At 43.0% G+C, this 22587-nt stretch overlaps 1 protein-coding gene across 2 annotated transcripts in view; it reads right to left on the bottom strand.

Moving 5' to 3' along the window:
• shf (Src homology 2 domain containing F) overlaps positions 1 to 22587 on the bottom strand; it is a 202089-nt gene that overhangs the window by 3942 nt on the left and 175560 nt on the right. For both annotated transcript variants that reach the window (XM_080729992.1, XM_080729993.1), the window contains exons 6-7: positions 13385 to 13559; positions 12005 to 12124 (exon numbers count right to left, since the gene is read on the bottom strand). In XM_080729992.1, the coding sequence (XP_080586118.1) occupies positions 12005 to 12124; positions 13385 to 13559 (295 nt within the window). The remainder of the gene's footprint in view (positions 1 to 12004; positions 12125 to 13384; positions 13560 to 22587) is intronic.

The following is a 22587-nucleotide window of genomic DNA, read 5'->3' as shown; positions in this document are numbered from 1 at the left end:
GTAAGTAAATATCTTGGGTTTTTGTTTGTTTGTTTGTTCTGTTATTTTTGTTTTCCAAAAAAAAAAAAGGGGGGAGGGGAAAGAATGAATATGTGGAGTGACACTGCTCCGACATCACAGAAGTCTACTTTATCGCAGTATACTTTAAGCCTTAAAGCCTTTAATCCGTAAAGTATACTGCTTTAAAGTAGCCTAAGTGTATTGGCACAGAAATTCATGCTTCCAAGCAGGATGATACCACCAAGAAATAAAGTACTGGGGGGTAAAATAGTCTTTGATCACAGACAAGAGAGCAGGAGAGGGAGAAAGAATCCCAAGATAACACAGCTGCATGCCCTCCTGTGTCCTATGGTGGAAGAAGTCCCCAGATGTTTTACTTAAGTAAAAGTAGCAGCAACACAATTAGAAAATACTCTGTTTACAAGTAAAGTCCTGTATTCAAAATCTGACTGGAGTGAAAGTACAAAAGTGCAGCATTTTTTCATTTTTGGAGCGGTGAAGCCGCCTCCCACCGTTGGACTTAGTGTGTCCTCCTGTCTTATCTCTGGGGTTCTCATGAGGATTGTAGATCACTGGCACAAGAGTGTACAAGATATTTAGCAGATTAGATATCGTTATTTCTTTGTGCAAAAGTAGGATTATGGTATAACATCCTGACACCAAGTAGCAAGTACATATTCTGTATTTGATAAGAAAGTGCTTACACAAGCCGTCCTGCTGGCTGAGTGGACTAGAGGTCTTCGGACCTGCCCGAGATCCGAAATTACCCGCGATCCGAACCGAACCGAGCCGGGTAACGGGGCCGTTTTCTAGCTTTTACCGCGGGGCGGGCCGGGGCCGGGGCCGTCTGCCCCGGTTCCCCGGGTATCTCCTGTTACCCGAGTGGAGCCGAGACAGGCCGAGATTGAAGTGAAAGTGAACGCAACAACTGCACCAAATAGATAACGCCACACGATGGCACTAAAGATGCAGCATGTAATATGTTGCATTGGTTGTGAGAACTGAGAAGTAGAACTCACTCAGTCACAACAACACTGACTGTATCAGTTGGATTGTTATTATTATCAAAGATATTAACGTAACGTTTTGGTTAACGGTTTACAATGGAGTTGTCATTGCGTGTTGTCATGCTCTGCAGAGCAAAATGGACACTCAAAGCAGAAAGATATAATGAACAACACATGCGACAGAAAACGATAGCATTAGCATTGGCTATAGCCAAAGAAGAAGGAATAAAAACATGGATTTATTTGTATTTACAAACTGTCCGCATTGACTTACTGGTCTGGGAAAAGATCATCTTTTGGCGAGAGGCACAGCGCCGCTGACAACAACAGCAGCACCGTGGCGACGTTAGGTAAGAAATATGTCTGATACAACTCTTAATATAATAACGTTGGCATTCTTTCATTTCGGGGCGACAGGTTCGGGTCTCGGATCTCTCGTTCTGCTCGGGTATCGGATCCAATTTTTCTAATAACAGGCGGGGCCGTTCGGATCGGATCCATCACGTCTCGGGGCTGATCGGGTAACGGTTCTCAAATTCCAAATGATAGACGGGGCCATATGGGTCCGGGTCCGTTTCCCCCGGGTCCTTTTGGGTTCGGGTAGTTCAAATTGGACCCGTGAAGACCTCTAGAGTGGACCAAGGAAATGTGTATGCTGCTCATTCTCAAAATGCTGGGGTTTGAATATGCTACTGATCACATAGCCCCAAGCTCCGGTATTTTGTAACGTGGTTTCGAAAGGCACTACGCAAATAATGCGTTATGATGATGATGGTTATTATTCCCCACTGAATACTGTCTAATAAATCATACCTAAGACATACCTTCACCATATTAATAAAGATGTATTTTCAAGGTCATTGTGTACATGAGTAGTATGTATGTATGTATGTATGTATGTGTAGCCTATACAAATGTTTGTGTGCGTGTGCATGCGTGCGTATGTGTGCATGGCCATTATTTGTGAACAAGACACAGGCTTTTCTCCATCTTCAGCGTGAGGCAGGCCCATCCTTTACTTATCTCCTAATTGCATGTGTATACCCTCCGGCTGTGTTGTCTCACCAAGCCACAGACACATAGAGACAGAGAGAGTGAAGGAGACACACAGAAACAGGCACACAGATAACCCTGAAGTGGAGACAAGCTAAGAATGTACAGGTTCAATTAGGGGACATCCATCAATAAATCCACCATAATAAAGGGATAATTATACAACGTGAGATTACTCTGTACTTCTGCAGATGAGACCAATTCCTCTTGTGTTCACATGCGCCAAGACAGGCAGACAGAATCATTAAAAAAACATGACAGGATAGAATGAACGAACGATGTACCAAAATGGAAGTATCACATGAAGTGTAAAGTGCAAGGATGAAGGTGAAAATAAGGTAATTAGTACTTTGAGAGAGAAGGCGAGGGAGAGCGGGGGCGGACAGATTGACAAAGAGAGAATGTTATGTCTCATGAGGTGCTATGATTGTGATGTTTCTCTAAAGAGAGCTGAGGGAGAGACACGCATCAGGCTTGCTGGGCTATAAAAGCATTAAGCACAGCTGTGAGCCTCCTTACTTCACGCCTCGCTAGCTCTCTACGTCTTTAACAGTACACTCATTATCAGCGCAGGGCACATTTCTACAGGTCTATGCAGCTTTCTGTGGGTGTTCTACAGCCGTTCTTTTGAAAATGTTCTTTAGCCACTCCCTGAAGAACCGGTCGCCGTTGGTTGGCGTCCCTTTGGTGGTTACATTCCCAGAGACATTAAAGGCATTTTAAATGTTGCCCCTAGTGTGCACATCAGGCTTTCTTTTATTTGCTTCAATTGCTTGTTTGATGATTAATTAAAGTTGAAGGTTCTTTTCATACATTGAAGTTTGATATACTGTTTACTTAATTTGACTTTTTATCGACCTAAGAATCTGGCATCGGGTGGGCTCTAATACATACATACAGAACATGCTGCTAAGAGACAGGCCTTATGTTACATGGAGCCACACTTAAAAAGGCAAACACATCGATACGCACGTTTTTTAGATGCCCGGCTGATTTCCCGGCCAGCGTTTAGCTCCGCTTATCGTGTTTCAGCCCCACAGAGACAGAAACCAAGACAACGGGGCAACAGAGCACAGCTGCTGATAACACCAATATGGGGGCTATTTTTGAGTGGTTGAGCCCTTTGTGTTGTTATCACATCCCTCTGATCGCGGGCTTTTTACTGTCTAATCAGGATTCATTTCAGTGGGACTGGGAGGTCTTGTGTCCTGTTTATTGAGGTGGATGTTATGATTAGAAACCTGTAGCCCACACAGCAGGGAACCGAACACAACTTATCTCCCTCTGCCCCCATCCTATTGAATTGTCATATTAATCATGCTCTGGAAGCTATAAATATATATGGCACTGGACAAGCTCAAACTCACCGATTGAAAGACAATGATCCTGAGTTAATGGCCTCAAAATATTTTGTGCAATCTATTGTCTGTGTTTATGCCCCTAGCCAATCACGGGCTACAGGCCGGGTATGGCTGTAGCTAATCAGAGAGGGACAAAGGGTGACATCATAATATCAAGGCGTATAAGGTTGCATACGGATATCTATCCAGTTTATAAATAGTCGATCTCTAGATCTCTCCAGTGTGGTTTAGAAGAGAGTGGCGTCACGCTTTGATCTCGCCTCAGATGACCACCTGAGGGTCACGGACCCTGTGTTGAAGACCCATGCTTCATAGGTTTCTTCTCCCGTTCTCCAAGTAAAGGAAAATGAGAAGAATAACTCTTCATCCATTCTCCATTAGCTATGGCTGCCGATTGGCACCTGATGTCCTTCTCAGTTAAGGCTGCCAGTTTCCACCTTACGTCATCTCCCGTCATGCCTGCCAGTTCCCAAATGATGTCATGTGGTAGTTCCCACTGCTCCAGACCGTACTGAATAACTGCTAGCTTGCATAATGTCTTAAGACTAGGACTCAAGTCTAAGATGAACAGGTCACTGGGTTTGTCTCTGTATCCTCTGAAGAGGATGATACGATCTCCCACCATGCAACAGGACATAAAACTCATCCCAAATGGGCGTTTCCCCTTGGGCTCAACTTTCTTCCAGGAGGAGGTCTCTGGATTAAATTTCCACAGATCGTTTAATTTCTGCTTCAAATGATCAGAGTAACCTCCAAATATGTACAGCTCTCCATTGTATATAAAGGCTGAATGACCCCTGCGTCTTTCTGGAAGAAGCTGTGCAGAAGTCGTGCTCATCCAGCAGTTGGCCTCTGTGTCAAACACTCTGATGTTGTTGTCATAGTCCAGATAGCCCCCGAATACAAACATCTTTGTCCCGATGATGGTGGCAGAGTGATGTGATGAAAGGGTGCCTGTGGTGTTAATTAAAGACCAGACCATGATGGTGGTGTCCAATTTGTAGATGTCATTAGTGTGTCCAGTCAGCTGGTTGCATCCTCCATAGACATACATGACCTTCTCCAAGACACAGGCTGAGTGGTCGCTCCTCGCCCATGGAACTGTCCCAGAAACACGGGGCCTTGACCATCTGTGGGTGTCGACATCAAATGCATAAAGCATGTTGGAGTCGGGCCCCTGAATATAAAGTAAGTCGGCAACCTTCCTTATCTGAAAATTCACTACACCCCCCCAGATGTAGACAGTACCTTCTATGAGCACAGCTGTGTGGTCCACACAGTTGGAGGGAACCTCCGGTGTACATTCTCCTCCTCCAGTTGTCACAGGAGGCAACTGAATCCAACGCAAAGACACTGTGTTGAAGACATGCACTGCAATCTGGTCCCCGTCATTCAAGTCACAGTACCCTCCAAAGGAGTACAGCTTGTGTTCCACTGCTACAGCAGCGTCGAAGAATCTCTTAGTTCCTCTTTTCAGATGTAAGGTCCAGCACAACATTTCAAAAAGAACTTTCAAGTCTCTGTGAAACAATGCAGTGCTATTCAACACACCAACGTTTATATTGGTACAGTGACACAAACACTACTCCATTTTTTGGCAAAACTGACATCATATTGATGACATCAGTGTGGAACTCCTTATTTGGGCAAGACAGGGATCAAACTTAGTCTGATTTGATCTCATATCCTGGACAGAAGCAGGGTCTGAGGTTATAAATTCACCAAAACAACAATAACAACAACTAGAAAGATGCAATTGGAAATTACAAGTGTGGTTGCCTATTTATTCGCTGGATAGCCAGATTGTCATGGGAAGCTTGACCAATCCTCAAGCTTGCACCACTCCCCCATTGAACTCAATTGATTTACTCTGTAAAAACCCATTCACAAAAAAGGTTTATCTACAATGTGTTGGGACACACAAAGCCACTCCTTGGAAGCAGCTTCAAAAAAGGAAAATCTCACTGTCCATGTTTGTTGACATTTCAGACCAGAGTACCTCATGGAGTCCAGTCAGGAGCTGTGTGGAACTCCATATTTGGATAAACATGACATCATATTTGATGAGATGAGATTCTATGCAGCTTGACAGCTTAACTCATTGAGTGCCAATCCCGAACTAGTTCGGCTTTATTAGCGTATCGCAGAGTGCCGATCCCGAACTAGTTCGGCTTTAAAAAAAAAAAAAAAAAAAAAAAAAATTGAAATTTTTTTTTTTGAATTTTTTTTTTTGGACCCCATCAAATCTGGTGAACATGATTTCAATCGCGATTTTGCATGTTCCACCCCCATACAACCCCATCTAACATACAGGGCAGCCATTTTTGTTTACATAACATGTAAAACATAATGGCTATTATCTCAAGAATGCCTGAACGGATTTCCAATCGGATTTTTTTGTTTGAAAGCTGTGAACAAACTGCACAAATCCACTCCAATGCAATCCAGGATTGCATTGGATTTTTTAGAGCTCATTCTTCTCTGTTTTTTTCCCATGCATGAGGTGTGCAAGGTTTAATCGAGGCTAAATTGCAGAAAATAGATCTTCTAAAATGCTTGGTAGCCAATAGCTAACTTCAAGCTAATTTCATCCTCTTCCTGTACGTGCACAAAGGAAAGTGTTCAGGCATGTCATGGCTGCAGGGCTTGTGCATATACCAGCACTGTCTAAGTAGAATTCTCTGGTCATTGGGGCCCTCTAGTGGTGAAAAAGGGGGCACTCAAAGAGTTAAAAGGGTGAGGGGCAGCTTGAGAGGGAGAAACCAAACCCAGTAAAAAGATGGAGAAACTGTGTGATCCTTGAGTTTGGGACCATTCAGCAATACACTGTGTATGTAACTCTGGACCCTGAAACAGCAAATCCCTGAGGATGGAAACAAAGAAGAATCTGCCAACAAAGAGAGATTCTCTGATTACCGGTATGTCTTTTCTTAGGAAAACAAAGCTTCTCCTCAGGAAGGTTTTACTATGAGGTTCGGGTTAGAGGGAAGACTGGTTGGACAATCTTCTTCTTTCGTGTATCATTGTCATTGATGATTGGTTGATTGGTTGGTTGGACAATAGGAGTGGCCAGAGAGTCCATCAAGAGGAAGGGATACATCTATCTGAGACCCAACAATGGTAACTGGACTATAGTGGGGAATGGAAATGCGTACAAGGCTCTGACACTGATCTCCTCCCTGTAAGAGAAGAGCTCCAGAAAGTGGGAGTGTTTGTGGATTATGAGGAGGGTCTGGTCTCCTTTTATGATGTGGAGGCCAGAGTTCATCTCTACTCTTTCACTGGCTGCAACTTCATTGAGATACTCTATCCATACTGTACTTCAGTCCCTGGATAAACCATAATGGTACAAACTCTGCTCCTCTGATCTCATCTCTCCTGTCAATCACACTGATTAGATTAGTTTAATCAGAAACAGACGGCACAGAAAGTAGTACTTGCACATTGATTGGCGCAAGTACTACTTTCTGTGCCGTCTGTTTCTGTTCGACTGTACAAAGGCAGGGCCATTAGCCAATGAGGGAGCGCCGTTCTTGGTGATGTCACCGCCAAGTGCAACCTGATATTAATAACAAGGTGCAAGTTTGCACCTTGACAGAGTACCAACTTGCCCACCCACATACATACAGAGAGCACCGGAAGTAGTACTTGCGTGCTCTGCTGGCGCAAAAGTAGCCCATATATGGCCACGAGTGCACAAGGTGCAATTTGGCATTCTAGTTGGCATTCTAGTTGGCTTTAATATGCCAACAGCACAAACTGTTGCCATTAGAGGTTTTCTAAAACACTTTAACACTTGTGCAAAAACAACATAAAACAAAACATTGTAACATTAACATGTATAACATTTTTTGAAAATGTTATACAGTAACCATGGCCGAAATATGGACACCAGGTTGAAAGTAGAATTAAGGAGTGTGTAAAGCAGGAAAATGTGGTCAAAATGTGTCCATTGCAATTCATGGGCAGAGCAGAAGCACGTCCCAACAAGAGAATTCTATTCTCACATCCACATTTTCACACTCTAGAACTCTACACCAGACAATGGCAGTTGCTGATGCAAATAGTCTGGATAATTCATTCAGCAGGTGGTTCATTTTCCCATTTGGCTGCTGTGGTTTCAAGCATAATTTGGGGGACAAATCTTCTTCAGCCAGCAGAGGCAGGCTGCGTGAAGTCCATTCTCTTGGGGTACACAGGAGGAAGACACTGTGAAGCATTTAATGTGTTTCATACAGTACTCCTAAAAGGCTTTTTCTCCCCAGCTCCCCTTCAAAGGCGGAGGGAGGAGTGGGGGATTGGCAGAGGGAAGGAGCTGAAGAAAAGATACGGTCGCAGCAAATCTTCGCCTTCGGTCTCAAATGCTTTGGAGTCTGAGGTCTCGTCCAAGTCTGTGTCTTCATCAATGATGCAAGACACAAACGTGCCGCCTCATGGCCTCATGAATCTTTCAACAGCCCCAGATGTACACGATCCACACACCAAGGGTTCCATATAGGCAGCAGCACCAGGGACAACCAGGCTGGTACGGAACACGAGCAGGCTGAACTCTGTGTCACCTCTGCCCGCATGTTTTGGCGGCATGGCAGCATTGCCCTTCCTAGGAATCAAAACGGCTTCTCTCCAACTGAAAAACCCCGCAGCCTAGACAATATTCTGTGGTTCCTTTCTATTGATGCTGGAGAAACAAGCACACATTCAGATTGGCCACCGCAGGCACAGGATGTTTGCCATGCAAACACACAGCAATAGAACAGAGCCACACGGACAGGCACGTACAAAAAGCTTCAAGAAAATGTGCTCATTAATATCATCCTTCTGCTGTGGGTGATGTGTGTGCCAAGCTATCTAATGAATTTGTGAATGGTCTGTTATGTGAGTACACTATTACAGCTTTCCAATCCATTGGTCTCACCAGTTTCGAGTGGAAAGGACAATCGGGCAGCAGATCAGTGTGAAACCGGAACCGTTGGCTCCATTACGCCTCACAGCACTCAAGCATTGCTTACAACGTGTGACCTTTGGCCCCATCAAAGCCCGTCTGGCAGTAAAGAGAAAGGTCACGGGGTCAAGCAGCCACACAGAGCAGAGGAAGGCGGCTGGGCTTGGCTAAAAGGTCAAACCACGCCATGTGACGGCTGCAGCTGAGGCATGGCAAACCAACAGCCGTTGATTCTGAGCACACAAGCTCCTCTTTGTGTGGTGCGTGCTGTCCAGACCAGCAGCCAGCATGGGGCCATGCCTATGCGCTGCTTGCAGTCCAATCCAAGCGGATGGGAGCCTAAAGTTTTAAAGAGGTTGGCCTTTAGTCTAGACCAGCTGGGGAAATCAAGCCTGAGGTTCAGCATGAATAACAAGGAATGATCTACTATAATATTAAATCTAAGCATCTCATCTGTATATCATCTCAGGGCTTGTATTACATTTTTGCATCTAAGGGGAGTCAATCCTCGTCACCTTCTTAACTCATTTAGTGCCCATCCCGCGATGTCTCGCGAAATATTAAAAGATGTCCGGAGTGCCCATCCCGGGATGTCGGGCGAAATATACTGTATATACAGTAAAGCTTGTGTGGGCTTACCTTCGGTCCTGCTATCACTGTGGCACTGGTTAAGTCCGCGATTCGTTTCCATCGCATGTCCACTAAATGGGTTAAAATAATGACAGTGTTTCTTACGTTGTATTTTTTTTTAAATATTGAAATGAAAATATTATAATTATTTTAAGAAGAAGATGACATCCACAGCCGATCATTTCATCGTTGCTGTCAAATAGAAACCTCATTATGTCCAAAACAGTTACTTTTCCGGATTCAAATTCAAAACCTTCAAACGTAGCGGATCTGCTACTTTTGAGCGACGCTGTATTTCGATCAAGTAGGAGGGCGTTAATTTATGAAAAAACTAAAATGTTATAATATGGAGATAAGAGGTTTCTATATCCTCACACAGCGACTATATCCATAATTCAAGCCTCTCTCATGGAGTTGTGTATGTCAGTGTAAGCGTGGTGTCCCCGCCAGGTGTGTCAGGTAGAGTGGTGGCTCCTGGTAGTGATGTGACATTCATCCTCCCCCAGCGTCTGCGTCCCCCGCTGGCCTCAAACCTCCTGTGAGGCCGATGGGATGTGACGGCACGGCAGGAATGGGGGGGTCAGTCTGTCCCTTAACGCAAAACTCACCTCCACCAAATGTCAGACTCCACTAACCCAATCAAGACTTTGAGCCCCCCGCTTGGACATGCTAGGGGTCAGGTGGGGCCACTGATGCAGGGTCACCATTAACTGGGTTCTGGGCACATCAGCAATTTGTTTGTTGTTGGGCAGAAACCTTGTATCTCCATTTTTTCAACTTTTTATGCTTTTTCGTAAATCAATGCTGGGGCATTGATTTGTCGTCATGCAAAAGTAAGTAAATATCTAAAGTAGCAAAAATAGCCAATGTACAAGCTCTTGTAGATCTGCAATTTTTTTGCTAGTTTGGAAAACCTTTGAAAGTGAAAATAGTTAAGTGTTTCTGTGGGTTTTATTTAAATATTCAACCAATGAAAAATAGTAACAAGAGCTTTTGCCTTACAATAGCTACATTGGATCTATTGTAACACAGGTTATTCCATTTCCCGAAAAGTAGCGGTTTTGGACATACAAGGTTTCCACCTGACAGCAGGGGCAGAGGAGGTAACCGGGGGGGAAGGGGGGGGGGGGGGGGGGGCTATGATGCGGGCGAGTGGGGGTCTGCAAGGTGAAGACCATTACCATGCTGCCGCTGAGTCAGCAGGCTACAGTGGAAGAGGTTAAAAAAGAATAAACCGTCGCTGTTGGGTGGAAAACCTTATGTCTAACGTGTCAAATCGCCACATGTTGTGAGCTTGTAGATCTGCTGTTTTCATTAATTTTGTGCAACACTCTTGTATGATTGTATGATGAAGTAGGGCATCAATTTACAGAAAACATTAAAATGTTTAAAAATGGAGATACTCCATATTTCTGCTACAATAACAATAGCTTTTTTTCCACTTGTGTCCTGCCTGATAGGTGTAAGGGCTTTGTATGTGTGCGTGCGTGGCTGCGTTCACGTGTTTCATATTTCCCCCCAGAATTTGACATTTTCTATGTCAGCCTCTATCTGTTCTCAGCTAACAGTCAAAAACACATTGCTCATAATTTCAAGCAACACTAAATGTAACAACTTACTAAATGTGTAAACCTATGGGTCGTCAAACTGACCAGTTTTAGTTTAAATCAAAAGAACTCCATTTGAACACCACACGTTAATCAGCATTAGAATAGACATGACATATCAAGTGTGCATGCAGCTTAACTCCATTATAACGTGAATCTCCTGCCAGGACTTTAATGACAAGTTAATTGCCTGTGATCTGTGTGTTGAGAAGAACAGCCTCATGGAAGTGATCTGATCATTCTTCATTGTATAAACAAACAAAATGAGTTAAAACAGGTCAAGCAGGGCTGTTGTGTGACATGCATCACAGAAAGAATATTGAATGCCACATATCCATATCGGTTTCTCATTCATAAAAAGGCTTAGTGATTGGTCAACTACTAGATTATGATCATGATTCAACCATTTCTTAAGGTGTTTATATAGGGTTTAAAAGAGGGAGCACATATGTCCACCAATGGAGAGTCCAGATATTTTCCTTTCACAGTCCAGTGTTGCCTACAGGAAACATATTTATAGTGTAGTGTCCGCTCTGACAGTGTAGCACAGTGGTTCTTCTTCGTTTAGGTTATTTGGCAATTATTGGGCTTATGAACTGGGTTTAACTGAGAAACATTTCCTATAGCATTGTAATTTCCTCCTGATAGAGATGTGCCGATTGATCTGTGAGTGATCGGCGATCGGCCAATATTGCCTATATCGGCTTTGATCGGTATCGGCTTTGCCTCTATCGGCTTTGCCGATCTACAAGCTAGATCAGCTATTTTCACAATATTTATCTGTGGGACTGAATGTAACCTCAGCTTCAACTCCTACAAGTTGAATTGGATACTAAAGGACCTCAGCCTGCAAACTCCTAATGTTTATACTTAATATACAATGTCAATGTTTTGTAAGAAGAATCATTACATATATAAATGCTGCAATAAATAGAAGAATTTATGGATTTGACGCTGTGATCGGGAATATCGCTATCGGCAGATACTTATTCCAGTTGATCAGTCTCGGCCCAAAAATCGCAATCCTACCTCCTGAGATCATTTTCCATTTTGTGGTCTGTTAATAGGAGATGGTTGATGACTACGGAGCTCCCGCAAAAGGACATCAGTTTGACCGTGGCTTTACCTCCATGAGAAGTCTGATAGCAAAAAGTGGTATGAAGTCTGCATATTGCTGGCTGTGGCATAATAGAGTATAGAGAAACCCCCACCCACCACGCTTCATGCCCGTTCGTTGACAGTGCTTCACGCATGTTCACCGGTTTCCCCAAAATATTGCGCTTTGTTAACCAAACAAGCCACAACCATTGCATTTTTGCTAATGTTTTAAGACAGGAAACTGTAGGCTGATATGTATAGTGTAGGCCTATTTCATGTGTGTTCACGTTGCGGTTGTGCTCTTACTTCAGGGAGAGGGAGAAGTCGTTCTTGCAGGTCTCACTGTTTCGGACCAGGTAACTGGCCTCCTTACACAGCCTCAGTAACGACTCTGCATCGGTCCGACTGATGGCTCCATGGTACCAGCTGAACAATGGAGCAGGAGGTGGAGAGGATGATGAAAAGCATTGAGATTAGAACAATGAGTACATTTCTATTCAACCATATTAAAACTGTTGTTCCTTTCTGAGCACATTTTAAGACATCTTACATTTTTGATTACATCTTTCAATTATTATTTTCTTTCAATAATATTGTATACAAGCTTGTAGTTGATAGGCAATTTTTGCTATTTCTTGCTATATTTGCTATTTGTCGTATGACAAGGTATACAGTATATAGGACTTTCTACAAGAACAATATCCTGATATTAGGTTAGAACCTCTGTTGTGGAAATGAATGTCTTGTTTGTTTGTTTGTCTCACACATCCATATTTCAATTGTCTCCATCGACGTTTTCCCTTTATGGAATTAATACTTGTTAGTTGACAGTGGTAGAGAACAGAACAGTGTTTTGTGTCTCGCTGCACTTGCTCACATGATATTATTGATTTCACCCCTTGAATCTGTATTTTGATTGATTTTTTTATTTGATTGATTTTTAATGGCTGTTATTTGCTTTTGTGCTGCCAGTGTGTGAACACAGCCTGGGTTAACCAATCAAACCCCAGCCTCTGTATTCTGTGGACAACGTTTGCTAAAATAGCAGATCTAGAAGCTTACAATGCGCCGCAATGCAATACATTGTAGGCTTGTAGATCTGCTATTTTCTGAGAAGATATTTAATGTAGAGTATAGAGCAGTGGTTCCCAAACATTTTAGATCATGACCCAATAGAGAAATTAGTAATTTGCCCGGGACCCAAATTTGTGAAAACAGCAGATCTACAAGTAGTAGACGATGCAATTGTAGATCAGCTATTTTCACTACTTCTTAAACATTAGTTGACTAATTTATGGAATTTCTTAGATTTCTTTTTTTAATAATTTTTATCCCACGGTTTTGCAACCCATTTTCTCACCCAGTGCCAAGTTCTGCCAACTACCTAACCTGTAGTCCTGGTTTCCGCTCTCCCCCTGCCACGCCAGGGGAATTGTCTTTATTTTATTTATTAATGAAACTACTTAGAAAAATCATAGATCCTTTCTATTCATAAAAAAAGTAGGTAATAAAGGCACCCATAGAAATGTGTCCGCGACCCACAAATGGGTCCCGACCCACTGTTTGTGAACCAGTACAGAGCCCTGAGGGACTCTGCTGGACAATGCACGGTGGAAGTGTTTAACACAGTAACTGTTACCCCAAACCCTGATCTAGAACAAAGCAAGCCAGTGTTGTGTGACTCACAACTGGCTCTCCAGGGGCATGGTGGGGTCGATGCGTTCTCCCAGGGACGAGCTGCACTGGTCCAGGGAGGACATCTTGGTGTTGACCAGACACCCGCTGGAGTGGCGCTGAGGTGGACGGCCTTTTCCCTCCTTGGTGGGCGACATGTGAGACTTGTCCACGCCATCGAACTGGACTGTCATGATGAGGAGAAAGAGCCCAGAGTTAGACGTCATCTAAAAACACTGCTTCTCAAATATCTTCATGTCAAGGAAACCTCACTTTCACGGGAGCGTGTCGATATTTCAACATTCAACATTGGTTCGACGTTCCATTTGCTCGACACCGGTGAATGTTAACCTGGTGAAATGCTAACCTGCCAACGCTGGTGAATGCTAACCTGGTGAATGTTAACCACTATGCCTAAACCTAACCTTAACCCTAACCTCAGTAAAGCTATGCCTAAGCCTCGAAATAATGACACGCAGAAATAGCGAGATTTCTCCCACTTTCACTGCAGGTTCAGGATCTTGAGAACATACTGTAGGCTCCTGTGGGCTTGACACCAAAACATACTGCATCAGTGACCGAGTTTGAATTGTTTGAACAGTTTCCATTAGATTTATCGACTTGTAGAAGCTTCCACTGAGCAGTGAAGTGTGTGGGAGATGGCGACTGATTCAGCGCGTGCGCACACACACACACACACACACACACACACACACACACACACACACACACACACACACACACACACACACACACACACACACACACACACACACACACACACACACACACACACACACACACACGTTGTACAACTCGTCCAACTGAAGGACACTCCACACAATGGAGAAAGAGGCAAAAATCAATTGCGTTTCCCTGTGTATGCATTTCAGCAAGAGTGGAGGAAAATAACATTACATCCCGCAAACATCCAACAAAGCCCTTGTATCGTACGCCCACATGTAATAGAAATGCACGCACAAACACAGCTGCGCGCACACAAACACATGACTCGCGAAGGCACAAGGACGGACACCGATAATACAAAATGAATCATTTGCCAGGGTTTTCAGTACAACCATGGTCAACTGAAGATCAGACCAGCTCCATTAACAACCTCTGAATGCTTATTTGACATGACCCTGACCACCTTATAATTGTCTGAGCTTCTCTGAATCAAACACAAACTCAATAAGCGTTCACACACTATTTAGGAAGGCCAACAGGAGAGCGCTGCACGATTTAGCAGGCATTTAGAGAGGTCTGAAAGTCAACTGAATTTCAGGCTTTGGATAAGCAAATGTGTAGATCAAAAGCATCAATTTGGGAAAAGCCTAGCAGTGATGTGTTCGAGTGTGTTCGAGTGTGTGTGTGTGTGTGTGTGTGTGTGTGTGTGTGTGTACTTGTATTACTGCACTTGTGAGTAATCCCCCCATGAGTATAGTAAAATATGAGAAATGGACATTGTGAGGACCATTTTCCTGAGAGAGAAATTGATGTTTTTGGTTAAATAAAAAAAAATCACACCCGTGTGAAGTGGAGCTGTGTGTGTGTGTGTGTGTGTGTGTGTGTGTGTGTGTGTGTGTGTGTGTGTGTGTGTGTGTGTGTGTGTGTGTGGATCATGTGTACCGATTTTTGTGACATTTGAAGAAAATATGTTGGAAAAGGAGCAAAAAGTGTGTTTTGGAGAAAATTCAAGATGGCGGAAAATCTATCATGGTGCAAATGGGCGTGGCCTATATGGGGAGATGCGTCATGACCCAAGGAATCCAGGGAAAAAATATTTTTAATTTTCCGACCTACGGTTCAAGAGTTACAGGCCAAAACGTAAAGTGGGGTGTTATGGCGCCACCATGCGGCCAAATGACACAATTATTTTTTATTTAATCCTTGAAATCATTATGAACCTCCTCTCCAAGTCTTGAAACTCTAGCCCCTATGGTTTGCGAGAGACAAATAATTGAATGTGAGTTTTTGCGATTCCCATTATAAGTCAATGGGGAAAATTAATTCACTAATAAATTAATATCAATTAAACTATTGAACCTTTCTCTTAGCAAGTTACTAGCCCACGATTCCCGAGTAAGCCGGTCGATTTGACATATGGCGCGAGTGTGTGGTGGCAAAACTGTGGGACTAGTAGCGTGCCGAAGTTTAGGAAGTTCAGGCTACATACACACAGACAGACAGACAGACCCACACAGCCACGTATAGGGAGCCTGTGCTTCACACAGCTCCAAAAATGAAAAGAAAAATGTTGAAGAGTTAGGATTACAATTAGGAACAGATTCAGGTTGGGTTATGTTTAGGACTATAGGCATTTGGAGGTTAGGTTTAGGGGTGCGAGTTAGAGGACGAATGCCTGATGTTGCCAAGTTGCGTGCCATGTGCTCAGTTCTGCTCACACATGCATGACCGCTGTGAGTGAGCGTGCCAGTGCTCACACCGTCACACGTCTACAGGCTCACACATTGTGAGCTTGTGGATGAGCTATTTTCAGCTTTAGAGTTAAGGTTGAAAATGGCAACAAATTATTTTTATGTCCTCACAATTACAGTAATACAAACGTGTGTGTGTGTGTGTGTGTGTGTGTGTGCGTGCGTGCGTGCGTGCGTGCGTGCGTGTGTTTGATTTTGGTGTTTTTTTTTCATCTGCCATCCATCTCTGTAATTGATGTCACAGCACCCTTGCCTTTAAAAAGATCCTATTTAGAGGCACTGCCATACCTCCCTTACATTGACCGAGGTCAGCCACCTACATCAAATACATTTATGGACGCAGCTGGAGAGCTTCTGGCTGTTTAAAGCTAGAACTTAGAGTGATATGTTTGCTGTCTTTTCAACACAGACCTTATTAAAATGTTGATTCCCATCGTTTATAATCATAGCACAACCTCAGTGGTATCTCACCAATACCACCAGGCTACTGCATCTTCTCAGTCTGATGCAAATAGCCCAGGCAATGCATTTATCCTTGCATCTACAGTATGCAAAAGCCAAATGCCATACTGGGTTTTGTGATGTTACATATTGTCAGAATCATGAGTTTTGTTTTCATTACTTTACATGCTAAAAGAGTGACTTTGAGATCTGTTTCGCTGCACAATGGAAGTTAATGAGGAGACGTTTTTGGGTTACAGTATGCATTTCTAATTAACTGCACAATGTTTGTCACCAATTGGACAAGTTGGATCATGACAAGGTAACTAAACCTCTAACCAAAGTGCATGATTGCCTCTTCTCAGCTCTCATTAATGGCTTCTGGTGTTTGAGCACTTGAAGCCCAGGCAGCATCCCTATGCTGGGGAGGAACATTTGCCATAAATAGCCAATGAACAAGCTCAAAGCGTGTCACAGCGCGACAAGAGATTTGGCGTAGATCGTAAAATAACACAACAAGTACAACACGGTGCAACTCAGGTCTGTTTCACTATGTATTAATTACCCTGACTGAACATTGACGCCAGCGTGCAGACAGACAGACACTGTGAGCATAACAACATGTCGATGTGGACAGGCCTAACAGCTGTCTAGTCCATGCACATTTCCATTCAGAGGATAGCGTTACACTCTGCTGGAAGCTGGCCAAGTGTCCAAACGGATGGAGTAACAGCATCAATCAACGTAGATAAGTTACAGGAGACAACTGGTTGTCAACACATTTATGCATGCGAGCTGCAAACACCTTAGACACGAGAAGGAACATACACATATGGACAGACAGGAGTAAATGGAGAGACATACCGGTATAGTACTGTATGCTAGAAGGTTCTAAGCTCATCCCGTGCACTAGACTCCCATGATTCTTAAATCATGTATTGATAGATCTGTTAAGCAAATCTATTATCTATCTATCTATCTACTGTATCTATCTATCTATCGTTAAATTAAGGGGCCAAAGCTCATAGCGATGGGCATTGTAATTCTGAATCATTAGAATCAGCTCACTCAAAAGATATGTTTACTTTAAATGATTTGTTCACTAAATCGTTCAGTTCAACATATCGTATTTAAAGCTATACTGTGTAAGTTGCTCAACTAGTGGTCAGTAGCGCTATTGCTTTTTTCGGCCGTTTTTCGGCCGGAGTCGTCGCGGACCACCGCCGCGGACCACCGGAGCGGCGCCGCAAACCACCGCGACCGATAGTAATCCGTGGAGGGGTAGAACGCATGGTAGAACGTAATTTTCTGGCCAGGATTTGTGGATTAAGAGGTTAAAATCCTTCACCATGGTAAACACTGTAGCCAAGCGGAGGCGCTTCCTGGAGACCAGAGCAGATAAGCTGTGATTGGCCGGTAGTGTACCATGTGTGCATGATCGGCGATGTGATTGGGCAACGTATACACAACGTATACAGATGATGCAGATTACGTCATTTTGGCGCGAAATCCCGCCCCTGTCACTGCTAAGAAGAAAACATATAAAGAGAAGGCTTCAGAAGCTGAAAATAACGGAGTGGGTGTTCTAAAACTTTAGCGATTTAACAGTTAGGACAATTTTAAGATTTGTTTTATAAAAAAAGTTACATGGTACAACTTTAACTAGTGAACTGAAAGGTTGTTCACTGACTAACTCAGCAGAACAAGTGACTTATAACTTGGTTGCCATGTGCTTATGTATTATTTAATATTTGTTAAATCTGCATATTTTAATGCTATTCGAATTAAACTTTTTTTGTTCTGCCTTAAAGCCTCACTATGTAACTTTTGTTTAATGAATAAAATGTTATTCTATCTGATGATAGAGTATGTTAATACAATGTAACTTATACAATTGGGTTTGTTGTATTTGTCTCCCTGCACTTCTATTGAGACATTTAGATCATGTCAAAGGTCATGTGACATGTCTAACCTGACAAAAATGTTAACCTGATGGTCAAGATTCAATTTACCCCCCCACAAATAACTGTTGTTTTATTGTTACTTGTTTCTATACTTGACTTGTGTTGTGTTGTACTGTACGGTATTGTATGTGCTGCTGCTGTGGTAAAGGTAATTCTCCTGCAGGATTACAGTTCTTCCACTGAGTGAAGGCTCGAGTCACAGATGAGCGAGAGACTGTCTCCAGAATCAGATGTTGTTCACTGAACAAAATAGTGGTTTGTTTGCAAGGATACACAGTCAATGAGGGAGAGGCCATCTCCTTCATCAGTCATTTCATTCAGTGAACAAGATGAAGATTATTTTTTTTAATTATAATCATTTATTAATCATAATCGAGGCAAAAGTTTGAGATAATCGTGATATTGATTTGCAGTCGCATCGCCCAACATTGTACAAAGGAGATAGTTTTTTACCCAGGCAAAGTCGGCTGTGCACTGGTTTCCCCGTCAGCTATTCTACAAATTCCAATGAGAATGTGTAGCCCATTTGTGTCAATGCTGGCTCCACAATGATTCAACCACAGGTAAAAATGTGTAAAAATAGAGTGGTTGCTATTCTAGCACAGGCCACCAGGGGCTCCCCTTCGCCTCCTGTGCCGATGTGCCTCAGTTTGAACTCGCTGGCCCTGTGCTCAGTGGTGCGTTCCTCTAAACATAAACTCGACTCACGGAAATCATTATTCCAAGTGACTACGCTACCGTTGTTATCTTGCCCTCTGCACTTTTGTGCTCTGTTGCCAGTTATGGTTGAAGTCCCCAAATGGCAGCCAAATTGGGCTTTTGCATGACAACAGGGTAAACTGTTGTCCCAAACCTGTTTGGAAGCCCATGCAAAGGAGGAGATATAGCACTTTTAATATTCCTGAGCTCAGTGCTCTGGCTTTGTTGTTCCCGTTTAATTGCATAAAAAGCCCCCATGGAAGACATTGAAAAACAGTTACTCGGGTTTTCTAAACCCAGGAGTTCACAAGCTTTTGCAGCTCCAGACCAAGAAGATACATTGTGTCTCTTTGGACCCAAACGTACAAATATACAGGATGATACAGGACTTGCTCATGCTCACAGTGTCCTTAGGAAGTATTAATTAAATAGGACTAGACCACACATGGACATCATCAACTTACGATGGGCATTGTCCCTATTGAATGAAAGATATTTCTAAAACAAATAAAATATTTACAATGTTTTTAATTGTACGTCTTAGTTATAGAGGACAATTATAATGTATTAAGGCATATTTGGTTTATTAGCCAGCAATCCTTTTAAGATTTATTTTCCCCATTTTCTTTTTAAATAATTGTGAAATAATACAAATGACTGTCTTTAGCGGAACAGCACATTAACTGCTGTATACAGTATATTGTGTATGGTGACAGATAGGGTTTCCATGGAAACTGACCAAGAAGGGACGGTAAGATGTGTGATTGCAGCCCCATCGTCCCCATCAGCCCTGACACACCACAAACACATAGACACGTCTGTCTCTCTCTCTTTCCCACTTGACATTATCGTCTCTGTTGAGTGGAAACCTTGTATGTCCAAAATGGTTCCTTTTCAGGAAACAACAGCCAGGAGGGAAATAATAACCTGTGTTCCAATGGGTTAAATATTTATAAAACCTACGCACATACAGTATGTTGTCTACACGATTATGTCAATGTGATTTCTGTTTTGTTTTCTGGAACGTTCTTGTGATGAATGCTGATAGTAAAACAATACGTTGGAACCTACACACAGAGTTAACACTTAATCACAGATCTAAAAGCTAAAAACGCACCACTGTAGTCTATGCGACATATTATGAGCTTGTAGATCTGCTACTTTTACATGTCAAGTTTGTCAACGATATCACCTGTGATGTCACAGTGATGTGTCAAGGGAACCAACCCATAGACTGTAAAAATGTGTACACACACACAGAGACAAGCTGTGACATTTCTCATGGTAAACTGCGACCTTAGGTCGCAAACAATTTATGGGGATAAAAACATACCGGTAAAACAAATATGAAATATGGAGATACAAGGTTTCTGCCCGACAATACACAAAGTGTGTGTGTGTGTGTGTGTGTGTGTGTGTGTGTGTGTGTGTGTGTGTGTGTGTGTGTGTGTGTGAGAGAGAGAGAGAGAGAGAGAGAGAGAGAGAGAGTTGGAGGAGGGACCACATTTGTTTTGTTTTCCTCCCAGATAAATGTCACAGCATTGTGTGGAAGAAGTGAGTGAGTCCCCCAGAGGAGGTAGGAGAGGACGAGGGGAGAGGAGAGCAAATAGGAGCTTTATCCAACAACATGTCATCTTAATGTCTACAGCATCATCATTATCTGAACGCTGCGGTCCACACTGTCAGGAGTACAACAACCACTCAAAATTATACATTACTGCATTACATGTGTCTTAGGGTCTTTTGAGGGAACTGAAACTTACAACCAGGCCATTTGGTGGTTTGGGGGTCATGCTAGATGCACATGGGCCATCTGCGTACTTGCGGTGGCTTTCGGCTAAATCACTGGCGTTGCTGCTAGGGTCTCTTTATGCCTGTTAAGATTTACTGAATTATTATTGCTTGACATTTTGCAATGTGCTGGAAGTGGAAAATGTAATATACACTCTGTGTATGAAAAGCTGACAGGGCTACCGCCATTACGAGCCAGGGGAACGTGCAAAATTGATGTTACGAATTGGCTCTCAAATGATGTGAAAAATCTGAGATTTTAATGGGAATCTACTTGTCAGAGACGAGCTTCTATCCTGCTAGCATGCAGTAAAATCCTGAGTGACAGAACTGAGAGTGTAAAAGTGGACACTCACAGGTCCATTTTTACAGCATGGCTGTGTGTGTGTGTGTGTGTGTGTGTGTGTGTGTGTGTGTGTGTGTGTGTGTGTGTGTGTGGAGGGGACCGTGACTGGTGTGATTGCCATCAATCTCACAACACAGTAGCTGGAACTATTGCAGTGTTATGTTTTAAGGTTGAATATCGCTGCGAGTCGGCCAAGCTCATACACCCTCCCCTTTCATTTTGCACAGCGCACACAAACACTACCCCACAGACACACACACACACACACACACACACGAATGGCAGGAGATTGAGGAGAGGATTGGTCCACAAGGAGAACAAAAACCTTGAGGGGCAGTTAAACAGAGATGGGGCACACACACACGTGCGCACACACACACACACACACACACACACACACACACACACACACACACACACACACACACACACACACACACACACACACACACACACACACACACACACACACACACACACACACACACACACACACACACACACACACACACACACACACACACACACACACCTGCATGTACGATTACAATGAAAGGAATCCAGGGAAAGCGCATACACAAATCCCCAACTGGTGTCTTGCAGTGTGTGCATCTGTGTGTGTGTGTATGTGTGTGTGTCTGTTTGCGTTATCAGCATTGTTGCCTGTAAAGCCCCGCAAATGGAATCTGTGTATCAGATTGGACTGTCAGTCACATGTTGATTGATGGCTGAAGGACCCGCCCACTCCAAGACAGCATCGTTGTCGGGTGGAAACCTTGTATGTCCAACACCATTACTGTCCAGGCATGCAGGGGGGAGGGTAAGGAGGGAGCTGATTGGCTAGGTGCTAGATAAACACAGGCCACCAAGGTCAAAGTGACATTACTACGATTCAAGAAAAAGCCCAATTCACAACACAGCACAAACCTCATATCTCCATGTTTCAATATTGTTTTCTGAAATCAACGCCTGACTTCCTCATGCAAGTTTGTCACGCAAAAGTTATAATATATTATAGAATCAAATATCGAACTGATAATAAGTATTAACAAGAGCTTGTGATTAAATAATAAATACAATGGATCCACTGGAACGCAGGTTATTTTTAGCATTTTGTGGAAAGTAACAGTATTGGACATACGTACAAGGTTTCCACCCGACACAACACAACACAATCTAACAGTTAGATTCTAACCTTTCGATTGTGTTGTGTTGTGTTGTGTTGTGTGTTCTACCGGATCACAAATCACAATTAAGCAATACAGTACAGCACAAGACAGAGAGATACTATACTGCTGTTATCATTGATTATCATTGATATCTTATTAATGTTCACATTCCTTTGAAGGTGTATGGTAATGATTTCCAGAGCAGCAGGGCCATTAAAACATTTAAACTCAAATTTTACGTGCGGCAAAAATAGCCATTCTACAAGCTCACAGCGGGTCATAATTCTACTCCTAGTAACCTAAAATAAGAACACCAGGGTTAATGAGGTAAAACTCCTTGCAATTTGTGGAAATAAAATGTAAACAT

The sequence above is a fragment of the Nannobrachium achirus genome (genome assembly GCF_963921795.1).
Source record: "Nannobrachium achirus genome assembly, chromosome: 7".
In the NCBI taxonomy this organism is placed as follows: Eukaryota; Metazoa; Chordata; class Actinopteri; order Myctophiformes; family Myctophidae; genus Nannobrachium; species Nannobrachium achirus.
Note: the sequence above shows the minus strand (reverse complement) of the source record. Positions and strands in the feature narration are given on the sequence as shown.